The sequence below is a fragment of the Amblyomma americanum genome, chromosome 4 (genome assembly GCF_052857255.1).
Source record: "Amblyomma americanum isolate KBUSLIRL-KWMA chromosome 4, ASM5285725v1, whole genome shotgun sequence".
Taxonomy (NCBI): domain Eukaryota; kingdom Metazoa; phylum Arthropoda; class Arachnida; order Ixodida; family Ixodidae; genus Amblyomma; species Amblyomma americanum.
Window position 1 is genome coordinate 219,530,937 of NC_135500.1, and position 16,785 is coordinate 219,547,721.

Genomic DNA, 16,785 nt, shown 5'->3' on the forward strand with positions numbered 1-16,785 from the left:
AGGTATACACCCAGCAAGCTTGACAGAAGTCTACGATTGGCGGTAAATGCCTATTGCCGTCGCGAATTTCACACTTCAGAAAAAGAACACATCAGCCGAGAACCGTATCTATACTTCCCAAGCCCACGGAGCAGCCTGTGCCCCGTGGCGTTCATTCTGGAGGTCCCTGGTTCGACTCCGCGTGGTCGCAAGGGCCCAGCGTCGGAGCTTTCGGCGTACGCCGGAACGGGCGTCGAAAAGGGGCATGCACCTCCATGTTCCTGGTGCTGGCTCGCTTCCCCTCTCGAGCCGGCAGAGAGAATTTCAAGCCGTGAAGAGAAGGGGTTGGGGGGCGCTGAGAGGACAACCTAAACCGCGAAGAAACGTTCGGGGAACCTAGAAGAGCTTCAAGCCATGAAGAAAAGAGCCACCGAGAGCCCCACGATCCTCCCATTGTTATAGACCGGACCCTGCTTCCGACGCCGAGGCTCGCTGGCGTCTCCTGCAGTGCGCATGCGCAGACCGGTTTTGGCGTACGCCAAGAGCGCCGACGCTGAGCGCGTACGCGGCCCTTGGTGTTGGCGCTGCAGGCGTAACCAAGCGCTAGGCGAGCACGTTCCCCTCGCGATCGGTTGTGCCGAGCGAACGCGCCGCTCGCTCATAGATGGCGCCAGAGTGGTACGCGCCGTCATTCATGGAAATGAAAGTTGGTTTTGAGGAAAGGGAATGGCGTAGTAACTGTCCCCCATGTCTCGGTGGACACCCGAGGGAACTGATAGAAAAGGGAGCGAAAAAACAAAAGGGCTGGCCGTAGTGGAGGGCTCCGGAATAATTTCAACCTCCCGGGGATCTTTGGCGGGCACTGACATCGCACAGACAACAGACGCCTTTTGCATTTTGCCTCCATGGAAACGCAAAAAAAAAAACAGCAACAACGCATGCATTGCGTCCGCAACGAAGTTAGACAACGTAGACTATGCGAAACCGCCTTTGGCATCGGTTGCAATTTCTTTATTCTTTTAAGGGGCACTTCAAACGCGTGTAGTTGGACATCTCGAAACGTCCCAGCTAGTTTGGCGCTCTCTGAGCGATAGTACGGGAAAGCAAAGGCAAAGGTAGTAACCGACGCTACACCGGCTTCGGATTTCTCTGCCGCTGGTGGGTGCCGTGCTCGCAAGATTTGAAAGGCCAAAGAGAGAGCAGACAAATAAAAACAGCCCCCGCTACCGAGGCTGAGCCGTTCGAAGGGACCGGCCCGAGAGGGAGCCGCATGGAGGCCACGCCGCGAAAGGAAGCACGGAGGTCCTTTCAGGGAGCGAACAATGAGAAAGGGAAGGGGCACCTGGTTTCGACGACGCCGCAGCACTCGCCCTCCGCCCCACCGAGGACGGCCTCAAAGAAGCTGCTGCCCGAGCAGTCCCGTGAAAGGGAAACGCCTCCTTCTCAGCCTTTCCCCTCGCCCTCCGTGCACGAAGGAAAAAAACACGTGCACCGCCACCCCAGAGGGGCACAATGGCAGCCGTCCCACCGAGGAAGACAGGTGGTCCGAGGTAGCACCGCCGCCGTGCAGCCACCTGCTCGCACAAGAGACCCAGGTGGTGCCGCCGCGTCTCCCAATAGTTGATTGTTCGCAGCCGCGATTCAGAAGCCGCCAAACGAGTGGAAAGCGACGCTCAATGAACGAGGAGCGCAACCGTTACGCCGCCATTCACGCAGGGCCAAAAGCAGTCACTCCGCCGTCTTGGCCAAGTTCGGAGGAGACAGCTGCAGCTCGTCGTCGTCTCCGGACGCAGACACGGCGCCTCCTCATTTCCCGTCCGCAGCACCTCCCACGCCGATGGCGCGAACGTATCAAACAACCCGGGAGGATGTGTAGGTACAGAAGAGGACAGCCATCGAGAGAGGGAGAACAGCTGGAAAAGAAAAATGACTTGTTTCTGCCGAAGATCACGGTGCTGAAAATGACCACTTTCTGCCCCGCAACCAGGAGGAGGAAGAATGTCAAGGTCATAACTCTGAAGGACTCCCTCCCATTTTCGCCGACAGGCTCCGAGAGATGTCGCTTACAAACGCTGCAAGAGAAACTGGGGAAGGCCTGAAACTAGCGCGCGATGATAGCAGCTACTGCCACAAATTGCGGACACCAGAGGCATCGGTCTCTCCGTTCAATCCGACAGTTCCTACTACCCGCACTGGATACTACGAAGGTGTTTCTATTCGCCTCCGAAGTTGACGCCTCCGCGAAGACTGCCGACGGCGAGCACCGCCAGCCAGGCATGTCGCCGAGACAAGCGAAAGCTTCCCGGGCCGCGAAGAGAAAAAGAGCACGACATTTGAGCGCATGGACGCGCATCTACACCAGCCACAGACGCCCGGAAGCCGAACGAAGTCACGACGCGACGAGTCAGCATTCTGCCACAAAGATTAGGTTTTGCGAAGAACGGCCGGAGCAGAGACATTCCTGAGCACAGCCAATAAAGGAGGATGAGAAAGTGCTGAAACTAGCGCAAGAAGCCACTCGGTGTGCAGCCGAGCGCGGGCTTATCCCAGACACGTTTCCAGCACCTTTTGCAAATTGGGCGATTCAATTTTTCCGCTTTATGAGCATTTCCGGCTCAGCTGCTCCCCATAAAACCGCGAACGTTTTGTTTTTCAATTTATGAGCACCTAAAATTGGCCGTACGAATCGAGGCTAAGCGACAAAGCAGCGCAGGTTACACTCGCTACGGCATCTTCTGCAGCGCTCATTACGAAATCCCGAACGGGTCCGCTCCTTCCATCCGACCTCCTTTCCTCGATCGCCGCTGCTCTTTCAGCCCAAGAAGGAAGGGTCAGTGCAGGCGGAGATGCTACCTGGAAAGCGGCTGGTTCACCTAAGAAAGAGTTCTCTTTATCTGTCCACGCAAATGTATGCCCTGCATACGACGATGGCCGAAGCAGAGCCACGGGCCTCACGCGGAAAATGTTCACAACTCGAGAAACGTCTCTGGCGCTGTCAGTGCGCAGTACAGTGCGAAAGCACTTCTAGCCGCACGCCCCGCATATCAGCGCTGTGTGTGAGAGTTTCGATGTAGGCGGAACGCTAAGGCGCCCGTAGGCTGTGCGATGTCAATGCACGTTAAAGATACCCAGGTGGTCGAAATTATTCCGGAGCCCTCCACTACGGCACCTCTTCCTTCCCTCCCTCCTTTACCCCTTCCATTACGGCGCGGTTCAGGTGTCCAACGATATACGAGACAGATACTGCGCCATTTCCTTTCCCCCAAAAAACAATTATTATTATTGTTTTTTGTCTGTGTGAAGCCTCCGAGTAGCAAGCGTTAACTGGCTCAGTGGACACCTCAATCGCGCTGTGAGTAGGCGGAGGCAGTATTCTAGTTCACTATAGGGGTGGCGAAAAAATGAAAATTGGCTTTTGGGGAAAGGAAATGGCGCATTATCTGTATCAAATATCGGCGGACACCTGAACCGCGCCGTAAGGGAAGGGATAAAGGAGAGACTAAGAGAAGAAAGAGGTGCCGTAGTGGAGGGCTCCGGAATAATTTCGACCACCTGGGGATCCTTTAACGTGCACTGACATCGCACAGCACACGGGCGCCTTAGCGTTTCGCCTCCATAGAAACGCGGTTGCTTTGGTCGCGTTCGAACCCGGGCACTCTAACCACTGAGCGACCGCGGCGGGTGAAAGGAAAGGCGTATAAGTGGCTTCCTGGACACCTTGATCGCGCTTTGAGGTACGTGGTGGTAATGCCACATGCCATTCTTTTTTGCTGGTGACCAGTGTGCAAGTTTGGGACGGCCGATGGTCACGCGGGGGACCCACCTGGCGATGCGTGAGTGCCACCTGGAGAGGCAAGGTGGCGCTCGCCAACGCCCCGGTTCAAAGAGGATGCCAATAAGATATGTCTAGCTGCTACCAGCACATGAAGCAGCACACCGTGCACAACACTCAGGCATCCGAACCACCCAATCCCTACCGTCACCGACGGGCTCGCTTTGGGCAAGGAACTCTTAATATAGCCTCTGCATTACTGTAGCACACGAAAAGCATCGCACTTGTCCTGCAAAGAACGTCTGCTTCACCCAGTAGTGTGCTCCCTACTTTTCCCCCGCGTTTTGCTCTTACACTGCGTGGCGGAACACGGCGCTGAGAAACGGCAGCTGTGTCGAGAAGGAACGCCACCTGTGCTCGCAGGGCTCCCTCAGCTTATGCATCCAGAGGCACTTGCAATTGACGCGTGACTACTCGTAACGCCACAATCTCTCCGCAGCGTCAGCCTTGAAACGCCAGGCTCAGGTTGGTACGTCGCAAGCCGAGCCATCTGGCGGAAGATGCCGCTACCAGTCAAGCACTGCCAGCCAGCCTCTAACAGCCTGCGTGCCGGGGGCGGGGAGCGACGCCTTTTCACATGCAAATAAAAGCTGTTCAATAAAAAGAAACGTCCCGTCCGAGATTTCGCGTCCCGGCCATCCCACAAGGCCGGAGCCACAAGCGGCGGTTCGAGAGGGAGGGCACACCTTCGCCGGAACCTCCTTCCAGGTTCCCCTTACGCAATCCGCGCTGCAGCAGCACCGGCCGCCGAAGCGAGCGTGGATGCGATGCATTCCGCGGCATGCAGCAAGACGAGGACTACCGGAAGGTTGGCAACCCTTCCCTGCTCTTCCGAAGCGAAACAATAAATGCGAGCCCGGAGAGGGAAGTTCGGAAGGTGCATCGATCTGAGAGCCCGCCAACGCGGCCGGCACCCCGTATTTGGGCGTTCCGGCTGTCATGGCAACCGATGCCGGCGACTGGCACCCCACCACCCCTTCCACACGTCATCCCGCCCGAGGAGCGGGAAGCCCGGACGTCCCTGCAACGTCACGAGGTCACGTGGTACGCCGTCTCGCGCGGCGGCGAGACGGCTGTTCCTCCCTTCGCCCCCTCCTCGCTTCGCCCTCTTCTTTGTCTCCGCCGCAGACGGCGCGTTTCGGATGCCTCCGGCCACCCAAAGATGGCGACTCAGAGCAGCGAACCAACTTTTCCGTCAAGTGCCGGATATCGGAACAAGCGGCCCTCAGCGTTCGTTGCGTCCGTCTCTGGGCGCGCATTACGTCATCGATCCGTCTACCACCGAGGGCGCAACATAAAGCCGACAACAACCGGGGAGAAGCTCCAGCCAGCCTGCATGGCGCGAGATGTCCGCGGTGTTTCAACGAGCAAATCGGGCACAACCAGCGCCGAAGGTCCTCGCAAGTGGCAGCTGCTGCCCAGGTGCACACGCAGGCAGGAATGAAGAAGAAAAGCTCACCTTGGACAGCTTCTCCCCGTCGTGGTGCGGCAGCAGCGTGCGCAGCGACTGGAAGCCGGCGTTGATGCTCTGCATGCGCCGGCGCTCGTTGCTGTTGGCGATCTCGCGCCGGATGCGCTTCTCCTGCTCCATCTGCGTCTTGGGGCTCGTCGGTCGGTTGCTCAGCCGGCTGCGAAGAGACACCGGTCACCCTCAGCAGCACAACAACAAGAGCGCGGCGGCTTCCACACCACTGTGCGCAGAGATGTGGCGGCGTCGACTGACCAGCAGCAGCGCGTTCCGAACGACACAGTCACAAAACGCGTGGCTTCGAAGTTCGTCGCGTGTCGCCGTTCACGTGCAGGTTCGCGCGTTCCTTCAACTCAGCAGCCACTCCTCGTGACAACAGCCGACCGAGGAGAAGGCGTTGCTCGCGCACATTCCTTGATTAACAAGAAAAGCTGGAACGAGAGGCACATCATTCCAGGGATCTGCCTCTCCCCCGCCGCGGTGGCTCAGTGGTTACGGCTCCTGGGTTCCGACCGCGGAGGCCGCGTTTCGATGGAGGCGAAACTTTAAGGCGCCCGTGTGCTGTGCGATGTCAGTGCACATTAAACATCCCCAGGTGGTCGAAATTATTCCGGAGCCCTCCAATACGGCTTTTGCTCTCTATTTCTTCTTTCACTCCCTCCTTTATCCCTTCCCTTACGGCGCGGTTCAGGTGTCCGCCGATATGTGAGACAGATACTCCGCCATTTGCTTTCCCCAGAAAACATTTTTAATTTTTTTTTCTCCCTTTCAACACAGCCTCACGGTGAACGCAGGGGAAGCCAGGGGCCAAATATTACAACGCTCCAGTGTATCTATGTCGCTGGTGCCGAAAGCAACGCAATTAAAGCGGTGACGCAAGCACGGTGACGTGTCGGCGCGTTTATACAAGTGGTATCACAGATGTGTCGTACCCACCGTGATGACGTCATCTCCCATGACCCGCGTCACCAGGAACGGTGACAGAGGACCAACAAGTGAAGCCTTGTAAAATTTTGTCTGTCCAACAGCGCCGCCACCAAGTTGCTCGGGAAAATGCGTAGTGCTTTCGCAAAAGCCGATGCCAGCAAGTTTTAAAAATCGGTGGAAAAATCCGAGTAACGCGCCAGCAGTAGCGGAACACACCGATTCCATGTCGCGGAGGGCTAGTGAGAGAGAAACGACCGCGCTAAAGACGCGGTTGCAATTCAGAGCCCCTCGCATCGCCACGCGAGTCTGCGCCGCTTGAAGAGCAGCAGACGGGGGATTCAAAGCGCACTCTCTTCCCTCCCCCCGAGCCTCGCGCAGCAGACTGCGCTGCCGCTGAATCGACGGAACGTCAAGCTCCGTGCTGAGGCAAGCGTCTAGACTACCGCTTACTGCAAATACCCGGCAGCTGCGCCGTCAGAGACTGCTTATAACTCGTTTACTCAAGTCGTCCGCTTTCCAGAACTGTTGGGAAAGACGACACCCGGCAGAAATAACAGGCGCTGTAAAAGAGACTGCCACCAATGTAACTCGTTTCCCTCCTCATGATGGAGAGAACCCGCGGAACTCCCGACGTTTCCGACAGCGTGGTGCTGCCACTAACAAGAAATTCGTGAGAGCGAGAGAGACGCCAGCATCGCAATGCGCCTCCACTGACCGCGCAACAGACCAGTCAGTTCTTCACACTCGATAGATCATTGCAGCTACAGTGAACTAGAATATTCCATACTGCAGCGGTGAAAGAGTACGCTTCCAGCATGGCCGAGCTGCGAGGACGCGCATTCGCGGCCTTCGAACACACAGACGCGCGCAATGAGAAATGCAACTATCGCAAGAAATGGGTGCCCGCGAGGGAGAGCTCTGGAACCGCCCACTACCTTCTAGAATGCTTCGCCGCGTTGCGTGACGGCAGCCGCGTCAATCGAAGGAGTTGACAGACAACCGCACGTCCCAGGAGTAGACATTTTCTTTTTTGTCGCGCGACCACCTCCGCATTCCACAAATACCGGCGACGAGAATGTGTGTGTGTGCCTGCGCAATCCGTGACAAGATCATCGCGCGCCAACCCCGTCGTCACGTCGGGCGACGACCTCTTGGGCGCTTTTCGCGAGAGCCCACCGCACGATGGTAAGAAGGCAGCCACACTGGCGGCGAAAAGCGGGCTCCTCGTCGCAAACACACGAAAACGCGTCCGAGGAAGGAGATAAAACGAAAAGCCAGTCGCGCACAGATTAACGCACTCGGCCGTATTTGAATGCCGGCTTCCCCTGTCTGTGCCTCTGATCGTCGCGAATTCATAACGCAGTCACGAAATTTCTTCCTTCCAGACGCGCAAAAACACAAAATGGAGATGTCAAAAATATCATTTTCCGCCGGTCGAGGCGAGCGAGAGAGAGAGGGTAGCGAAATGAAGGAGATACGCTGCCTCGGTCGCCAAAACGCGCAGCGAAGAGAAACCCCGCGTTTCTCTTTTCGCTGTTTGGGACCCAAGCGATGAGCATCGTGACCGAAAAAGCGCTTCAGGCGGAGAGAATGTATGAAAAGGAAACCTCGGAAATCGCCTCGCACGACAGGCACACAACACAGCACTGCCCCGCACACCATATCGCAGCCGTCGTCCGGAACCCGAAATGAAAACTCCCCGCACGGCAAACGTCACGACCTTCGCCAAAGCGCGGCTACGCGAAATAAAAGAACAAACAACGGCGACGCGCAAAGGAGTCGAAGAAGCCGCGCTCCGACGACCATTGGCTCTCACTGCTGCGGCGGCCCGCTAATGTTCTTCGCCCGGTAACAACAGGAGTGTGCAGCTGAGTCGTGGGCTGTGCCAAGCTGAGGCCTCTGGGTGAACCGAGAGAACACGGGTTGTCACATCCTATCCCGATCCGTGGATTGCCGGGCTACAGCAACCGCGTGTATATGCACGGCAGGCCTTCGCACGCTGTTCCAAATGAATGCTCCGAGGAAGAAAAGTGAAACCGGACGAGGGAATGATCCGGTCCTTTTTTTTTCACGCCGCCGAGGAGACGCCAACGCATGCCATCTCACTTTAAGCCGCGAACGCGTGGCTTTTTGTCCTCGTTGGCGCTTCCGCTTAATTCGGCAGGATCGGCTCCGACTCGGCAGTCAGGGCCTCCTGCACAGCGCATCGGTCCACCTGTGCCGGCAACTTTTACTCGTCGGCAGCGACAAACAACAACCGGGCCTCTAAAATGCATCGCCACAAATTACGTGCACGAGCTTTTTTAACAAGCAGCCAATTCTCGATTTCACGCACGTGCCCTTGAATTGTCCGAACGTCGCGCACCGAGTGCTCAGCGCAGGGCATCCACAGACCACTGGACACAAAAAAGAATGGGGAACCAAACATTCACAAGGAGGAGGACGTTTTTCAAGGACCCTCGCCGCACACTGTGAACGAGCGTTATGACCTGCGACGCGCCGGTCATTAACAGCATATGGCGCTTTACAGCAATGCAATGCGACGCGGTAAAGCTGTTAAATCAAGCAAAACCGAACGAAAAGAAAAAGGATGAAGAAGCAAACGAGTTCAAAAGAAAACATTTGACAGAAGTCTGTCTGGCTGGGAAAAACAAAAAAACAGCTCTATTCTTTCCCCAAGCAGGCGCCAGAAGCAAAAACGCGTTTGCATTCCATACGTGAAAGGCGGGAGCGAGACGCTGGCTCACATTCTCGGCAAAGAAGGGGTGCTAAGAACGCATAAACCGACTACCACCATCGGACGCCTTCTCCCCGGCCCGAAAGACCATCACCCTAAAGAAAGGGCCCAAGGCGTTGTATACAAAATCCCCTGCTCGGTCTGCCCGGCCTCGTACGTAGGGGAAACGAAGAACTTCGCGGAAAGAATGAGCAAACACAACGCGGACGCTCGGCAGATGAACCGTCAACGCAGCGCTGTGGCCGAACACTGCGAGGCATGCGATCAATAATAATAGTAATAATTTTTTTTTTTTGGGGGGGGGGGGGGGGGGAGGAAATGGCGCAGTATGTCGCTTATATTGTGACCACAGAATTGACTTCGACGGTACTATTGTACAGGAAACCGAAGCTAACCCGCGCAGGAGGCTTCTGCTCGAGTCGTGGCACAACCAACAGACACGGGAGAATGTTAATCGCTCCCTGGGGACACTTGCCTCTTCTCACATCTATGGTTTGCGGCCACTAACCCGGAGGTCTTCCACAGGAAGGCTTAAAAAGCCAAGCTGTGCCTCGCCCGTAGCGAAGGAGGGACCATGAAGAAGGGACCGAGCCGGTCCCGAAACGTCGTTTTTTTAATCTAAAAATGAACTTAGTTGGCGTCAGTCATCTTTCTCCTAACCAAACGAGTTGCCCAGAAGACTTTCTTCGGAGAAAAGTTGGGTCGCACTGGCAGCAGCCGTTGAAAGTCAGGCTAGAGCAGCTGCGCGTTTACGAAGGCACGCAAGCAATAGGGCGAGACAAGACACTGCGGGAGCGATGGCTGTCGTGGAAGTTTCGCACGCACTAATCAGCGGCCTGTCACGCTGAGGAGGCAGGTGGGATACTAGCGGGCGTGCCTGCCTCTATCACCTGCCGCCTCTGCACTTTCCGGAGCCAATGCCTTCTTCAGGAGCGTGCCCGGTCAGCTTGGCGGCCCAGACTCTTCGGGCGCAAAAAACGACAAAAGGCAGAGAAGCTGATACGACGGAGAGTTCTTTCTGTGCATCCATCTCGCACCCAGCTTCTTCAAGAAAAAGTGTTTTTTTTTCTGCCCTAGATGTGTAACAACTATAACTAGTCGGATACAGCTTAAGTCTGCAGTGAAGCTCCGTCCACATTCAGGACCGGCGCACACAGAATTCATTCACGACGAAAATGTAGGCCGTTGCTAAAACTTCTCTTGTCACCTTAACTATAAGCTAGTCACGAGAAAAATGTTATAAGCTCTAGAATTTTCTTACCTGGCTTTTTTAATAAAGTCAAACATTAAAATGATGATTTCGTTTACTTTTGTGACTGGCAAACGGAGTGGTACAGTACGCCGCGGACCGTGGCCCAGTGCTAACAACTGCTGTTTTTTTAAGTTGTATCCTCAGGCACACGAGACCATCCAGCCTTTGACGAAGTGGCTATTACTCAACGCGTTCTAGGCGGAAAAATGTGCGTCGACGTCATTTATCGTCGTTAAGAAAAATACAGAAAATCAGCGAACAAAACAAATCTGCCGTCGCGCGCTGTATATTCCTTTGCTTTCCAGAAATAACCTGACGCAGTGCCTTTTCACTTCTTTTTCAAGGCGCGACATAGAACAAGTCTGGCGCCGCGGTGACAGGAGTGATTGCTCCCCTCATCGACTGTCACGGTACAAGGCGCAGCAAGCGGTAAACCATTGCCCTCAACCTTGAGATGTCACCGAACTCTCAATCCAATATCGCTAGAGAAAAAATGCCTGTCACTGGCATCCGAATTTAAAGCGCTGCACCTGTTAGAGCGTTATGCATGCCAATACACTAAAATGGCATGCGACAAACGACTTGGAAACAGACGGGCTAACACATGATGTATTACAAAAGAGATCACGTAGCCAAAACAAATTAAGGAATAAGGACTGCAAAGGTGGTCGGTCGACAACCGGAGCAAGCCACACTCCAGGGCCGGATGCAGTGAGCGATGAGGCAAGATAATGTCCTCGGCTACAGGGAAGGCGACCCCCAAACGTCGATAAGCCGGTGTGCTGCGGTAACACGGCTCGCTCCTCCCGACAGAGAAGTGCCAAGCGGAGCAACAGCAACACTCGAAACCTGCATCCCTTTATCGTCGTCGCCTCTTCCCGCCTCCTTACGCGCCCCTCTCACACCGCCGTACGCTATCATTCAGAGAAGGAAAAGACGTGTCCTTGATCCACATTCGCGAGACACGCATTTTTTTCCCCGCACGTCCTGGCCCCGCAACACGTTCCGTTTCCTCGAGGCGCGAACGTTACGTAACGCGAAGAACGGGCCGTCCCGATTAACCACCGGGAAAACACGACGCCAAGAACGAAAGTAGAGAGAGAGAAAAAAAAAAGGCTACCGGAGACTCCCACAACATGGGCACGACCTCAGCGGCATTCGAGCTACACCACCGACTGACAATACTAACAGATAAATAAACAAGATAATTAAACGCGTTCATGATTTATCACAAGTGATTGCGTACAAGGCCGCCGGCAAACTAGCTGGTCGCAGTATTTTTGGTAACTCCAGCAGCTCGGTTACGCAGTGTTGAATTTTGATGTTATAACAAAAGCAACAAACTGCAAAATGCCCGTTGAGAGGTTCATCCGTTATCATTCGACAATAGAGACCTACTGCAATAATTCTGCACATAGGCGCTCTCTTGAATGCGAAGAAATCCCTGTCAACAAATTTAAAAACAAAAGGCAACATTCCGTGCAAAGAGCACACATCCGCCATCTGGCTACCATGACGTTCCAACAAGCGCGCCAAAACTGCCCCCGGCACGACGACAATGTGCGTGGTGCTGTCTGCCGAAAGGTGAAGCCCCGGCCATCAGCTGACGGCGTCAGCACGAGGCCCAAAATGCCGCCGCGTCGCCAGAGGAACGCGCCAAGCGTAGCCGGCGAGCGACCGGACGGCCGGCAGACCGACCGACCGAGCCGCCATAAAAAGCCACCGCGGCGCGTAGTCGCAGCTGATTCGAGGCAAGAGAGGGCGGGGAAACGCGCCGGAGAGGCACCGGGGGGAAGGGAGAGCCGCCGCCGGTCCACAGCTGCTGCTCCCTGGATGCGAGCCAGGGAGGAAGACGGCCCACACCAGCGCCGCCATTACCCGGCGGCGGCGGCAGCGACGCAGCACCGCGCGCGCACCGCCGCCACCGCCCGGCCGCCCAGCGGCAGCCAAGCCAAGTCACACAAAGACCCAGCGGCGTCTCGCCCGTCGGCGGCGCGCCGGGGCCTTCGCATTCGAAAAATGCGCTCCTAATGCGGCCGCCAGTGCTAGCAAGAAGCTTGCGGACTGGTCCAACGAGAGGGTCATCTCCGACACGCAACACACACAGCACAAACTCGCGCAGCTGCACCGCCGAGGAGGCAGAACGCAGGCCTCGTGCGAGGGGCCCACCACGTGGTGCAGCAGCTGGGAAAGCTGCCGCCCGCGCACGAGCGATTGCCCGTAAAGCACGCTACACAGACAAAACAATGCGCAATAACACGTTACATGCCGCTCACAAAAAATGCCGCGCACAAAAACACTCCACAAACACGCAAAGTGCGCGTAACCGTCGCACCGGCTCGCCCGTTTAAAGGGACGCGCTGCAGCCAAGCGAGTCAGCTGAGCGCGGAAATTTCGAACATTTAGAGCGATTTCCACGCCTATCACTGCGCGAATTCTAGTAACGTAGATGTCGTCTATAAACTGGGATAATACAGTACTAATATAGCGGTCGTCCGCACCACCAACGTGCGGCCGGCAGGGCAGCACGAGGGGGCTTGTTCGAACAGCTGGCTGAGCGACGGAGACGCGGCGCAAACAGCTGCTGGTTTGCCGGCGACGCCCGACATCGTGGAACCACGGGCGGCAGCGACGCAAAAAGCCAGCCCAGATCAAGCGTTTAAACCCAGCCGATCTCGAAGGCACCGGGCGTGCGGCGTCGACCACGCCAGAAACGCACCGCCGAGCGCCGGGAGAAACGTCACACCCTTACCTGACCAGGCTGCCGATAACTTCTTCTTCTTGCCGACGAAAATCGTTGAATATCCGTCGTTTTTCACTGCTCCGATGGTATAACGCCATCACCCGGTAGCCGGTATCCAAAAAACAGCTGTAATCGACGTGATTTCCGGCACCAAATCGAAAAAACCCCGCCGCTATTTACAAAGGCGACTCGGCTTGATTCACCGAATGGCTACCTTTGGCGGGAAACGCGGCGAGCGTGCGAGCGCGTATCCTTCCGCGGCCCGGCGAAAACTGGTACTGAACGAACGGCGTTGCAGTAAGACGTAGAATATCCAGAAGTTAAAAAAACTGCGTGTTAATTGTTATACTTAGCCATTTAAATTATGCGAGCAATACATGTTTGCAAAACCGGCAGAACTATTTTGTTGGGCGCAATCACACTGCTGCCTTGCATGTCTATCAGCTGTCGAGCTGGCAGGCACACGCTTTCAGCTGAGACCCCGTCTTGAGAGAACTGACAGCGTAGTTGAAGCATTTTTCTCCGTTGAGCATGGAAGATGTAGTATTATAATGTATAAAATATTCTGCCGACTAAGCGGGTTGCATAAATAACAGCATAATTCTCATAACCAAATTGCACAATTTTTGATTGAACGCGTTAAGTCATTTATTTCGTATTGGCTCCATTTTCTCTATAGTAAGCTACTACGTCGGGAATTCCGGCCGACCAATAGGAGGAGAGTCACGTGACTGAGGAGTCGTTACGTCAATCAATAGTGGCGGGAACCGCCGCATCTGTTTTTGCGTTGTTCAAATGATTTCTTTCTCCCTCTCTTCATCTTCTCTTTCTCTCGCTCTCTTCTCTTGCGCTCTCTCTCCTCTTTCATCCGCTCCTTGCTGCACTTTGCCCATTCCTCTCCGACGCTCTCGCGCGCTCCTCGCATGCCGTTTTTGCTGTGTGCTTCGTCTGCTGAGGAGATTGCCGGTCGGCGCTGGGTTGCGTCCCTTCTTCGGTCTCACCTCGTGGGCTGGGCGGGCGTGAAGTGTGACTTCGCACTCCATGCAGGTGCTTCGAAAGGGAAGAATGGATTTCGGACATGAGGGTTTGCTTGACTGCAGGGAAGGCGCTCGTCGCAGTTAAAGCAGCTTCCCTGGCTCCGTTTCCGAACTCTAGCAGAATTTCCCGAGCTCATGATGTCCGTGTTCGAGACAACGCGGTTACTTTCTAGAGAGCGACGTTTATAAAACGACGAGCTCGCTTTTCTGCGGAACTCATCTGAGCCGCTTCCTTGCGGTTATTTCAAAGATGCCTTGTTCTGTCTGATCTTCATCGAAAACGTAACCGCAAGAAAAAAAAAAAGTTGGGAACAAATACAAAGAGAGAACCGTAAGACTTTCGCATACATGCAGTCATCCAAACTGCTGGAAACTGCGCCCTCTTTAGCACAACTTCTCCAAAGTTTTCGAAGCATAGTTGGCCTTTGCGCAGGAAATCGTTTTGACCCCGAGAACGATTTCTTTGCAGCTTCTACCGCGTGCACACAATCGCATCGAGAACAAAGCAAACGGAACGAACTGTGCCGAGGCAAACAGGCAAGGAAAGATAAGGGACTTCCGCTCCAGAAAGAGAAATTTCTTTTCTTTTTCCTGCCCGTGTCATTTTCCCGATTGTTTTTCCCTGTTCCCGCTTATGGTTTCGTCGGCAGTCGTCACTGCGCTCCCCGTATGCATTCTTATTGTTGTGGATTGGCTTTCAGCTCGGGAAGTGCGCAGATAACGCGCTGCCAGAGTGCGCGAATAACGATTGGACCAGCAGCCAAGAGCTTTCGACGGAGCACAGACGCTGAACCCCGACTGCCGTTGCCTTCAATCAGCTGTTGTGGAGTCTGCAATTCTGTCCCTCGTTTGCGTTGTTTTTGTTTCATTTGGACGTTTCCCAAGACGCAGCATTCTTCAGAACAGGGAACGACGAAGAGGGTCTATCCCACCACGAGGCTTCACGCTATTTTCTTTCATTTCCGATTTCAATGCGCTCCTGTGTACTTGGGGCCACAGGGAGCGTGCATTACTGTCAGTGGCAAGATGAAACGATCTGCGAGCACGCCTTCGTTGCCGCTTTCGTTACTAGCTGAAAATAGTGCTTGTAGCTGTGGAAGAATTATCCTTCACAATCGAATCATGGCGTCTCAAGAATAATTACGTCCCATAAAATTTTATTGTTCTTGGAGACAGCAAACTGCGTTAGTAGGTTGCAGTGACTGTGTAAGCAGGTTCCGTTTGCACAAATGCTGCTCTGAGTTAAGAAAGGATACCTGAAAAAGACAAATTAAGTGAGGACGATATGTGCTGTAGGCCTACGAGTTTAATCACCAATGCAACATCTAAGCTAGACTTCCTTTTTGTTTCATGTGATCAAGAGTTCTTACAAGATTTCACGGTTTCATGACCTAAATAAAAAGAAAAGAAATCTCAGCAAGTCCCTTTTTGAACTCCGCTCTAAAAATTCAGTGAAATGAGCAGCCTGTTGAACAGGATTATTCCACGTGCCATGATTCTTGAGCACAAGGCAACTGCAGTGACATCGAGAACGTCATCAAATGATTCGAATTGTCTCTCAAGAGACAAAAACGACAACGAAATGGCACTTTTGTCGTCACTAAATTGATAACGTGAGCGATAAACATATTTTAAGCAACCGTCTGTTCTAAAGAATATTATATGAACCACTCAAAGCTTGATAATTGGTTCAATTACGTTCTATTTTTCTTATCGGGAGCGATATCACATGACGCAACATCTAATGAGAGAGGTTGGCCTTGTCGCTTTTTTATTTGCTTATTTCTTTTTATGCCCCTAATGCGCTATGTAGCATGCGGACGAAATGCTGCGGGAGTATTTACCTGTCGAGCATCCGCGTTGAACAAGGTACTGCGTTTGTAACGCGATCCCAACATAAAGCCAAATAAGACCGATGACTCATGCCAAAGAAATTGACCCGCCTCAACAATGCGGACGGCGTTCAAGGCGGCTGACGTCGCTGCACCGAGAGATGGCGCTACCAGTCCGCGAGGCCCGAATAAAGAATAAAACGAGCCAATAGGTCCGTGCGATAAATGCATTGTAGCGCCCGCGCCGCACCCTGACGGGACGACCAGAAAGACCAGACAGGACGGGCGCTGTCCCGTGGTTTGTGTTAAAATTAGCGCTGTTTTTTACTCTTGTTACACATTTGGCTCGCGTAATACCCAACAAAGGCATGCCCGGCCTGCGGAGAGATTTCCGGCATCTTCCTCATGGTTTGGAAGTGCCCCGAGCAACCTAATGCGTACATTATCTTTTACAACAGCTTTTGTGGTCGCGAGAAATTCAAGTTTCCAGCTTAAAGGTGGAAAAAGAAAAATCTTGGGGGGGGGGGGGGGGGGGTGCACGAAGGGCGAAGCGCGTAGCCGCGCACGGGGGAAACAGCTTGGAGAAAGTGAGTAACATCACAAAGCAAAAAATGCGCTTCGCGGGGTAGGGGTTCGCGCTACCTGGAAAAGGGCACGGTCGGCCGGGGGAAGAGTTGGGGAGATACCGAGACGTGAAAAAGAGAGAGGGGTTTCTGTAAGAAACAAGCGTATGGGATACGCGGAAGCGTCGAAGAATAGACGTTTTTAGCATACCGGAGACGTAGGACCCCTCCTGACGCCAACAATGCCACTGCGCATGCGCTGGAGGGGTCCGGTAAACCGGTAGTTCGTCTGCGGTATGTTAAAAACGCCTATTGTTGCAAAGCCGCAGGAAAAGTACCATGTTCGGCGATCGAAAACTTTGAAGCGAAAAACGTGGAGCTTTGAGATGGATTTCGCCAAGACAACTTCAGACAC

At 54.2% G+C, this 16,785-nt stretch overlaps 1 protein-coding gene across 1 annotated transcript in view; it reads right to left on the reverse strand.

Moving 5' to 3' along the window:
- Positions 1-13,161, reverse strand: part of crp (transcription factor cropped) — a 41,466-nt gene extending 28,305 nt beyond the window's left edge. Inside the window, exons 1-2 of the mRNA XM_077663510.1 lie at positions 12,948-13,161; positions 5,271-5,439 (exon numbers count right to left, since the gene is read on the reverse strand). Of these exons, the coding sequence (XP_077519636.1) occupies positions 5,271-5,439; positions 12,948-13,036 (258 nt within the window). The 5' untranslated portion in view covers positions 13,037-13,161. The remainder of the gene's footprint in view (positions 1-5,270; positions 5,440-12,947) is intronic.
- Positions 13,162-16,785: the final 3,624 nt, after the last annotated feature.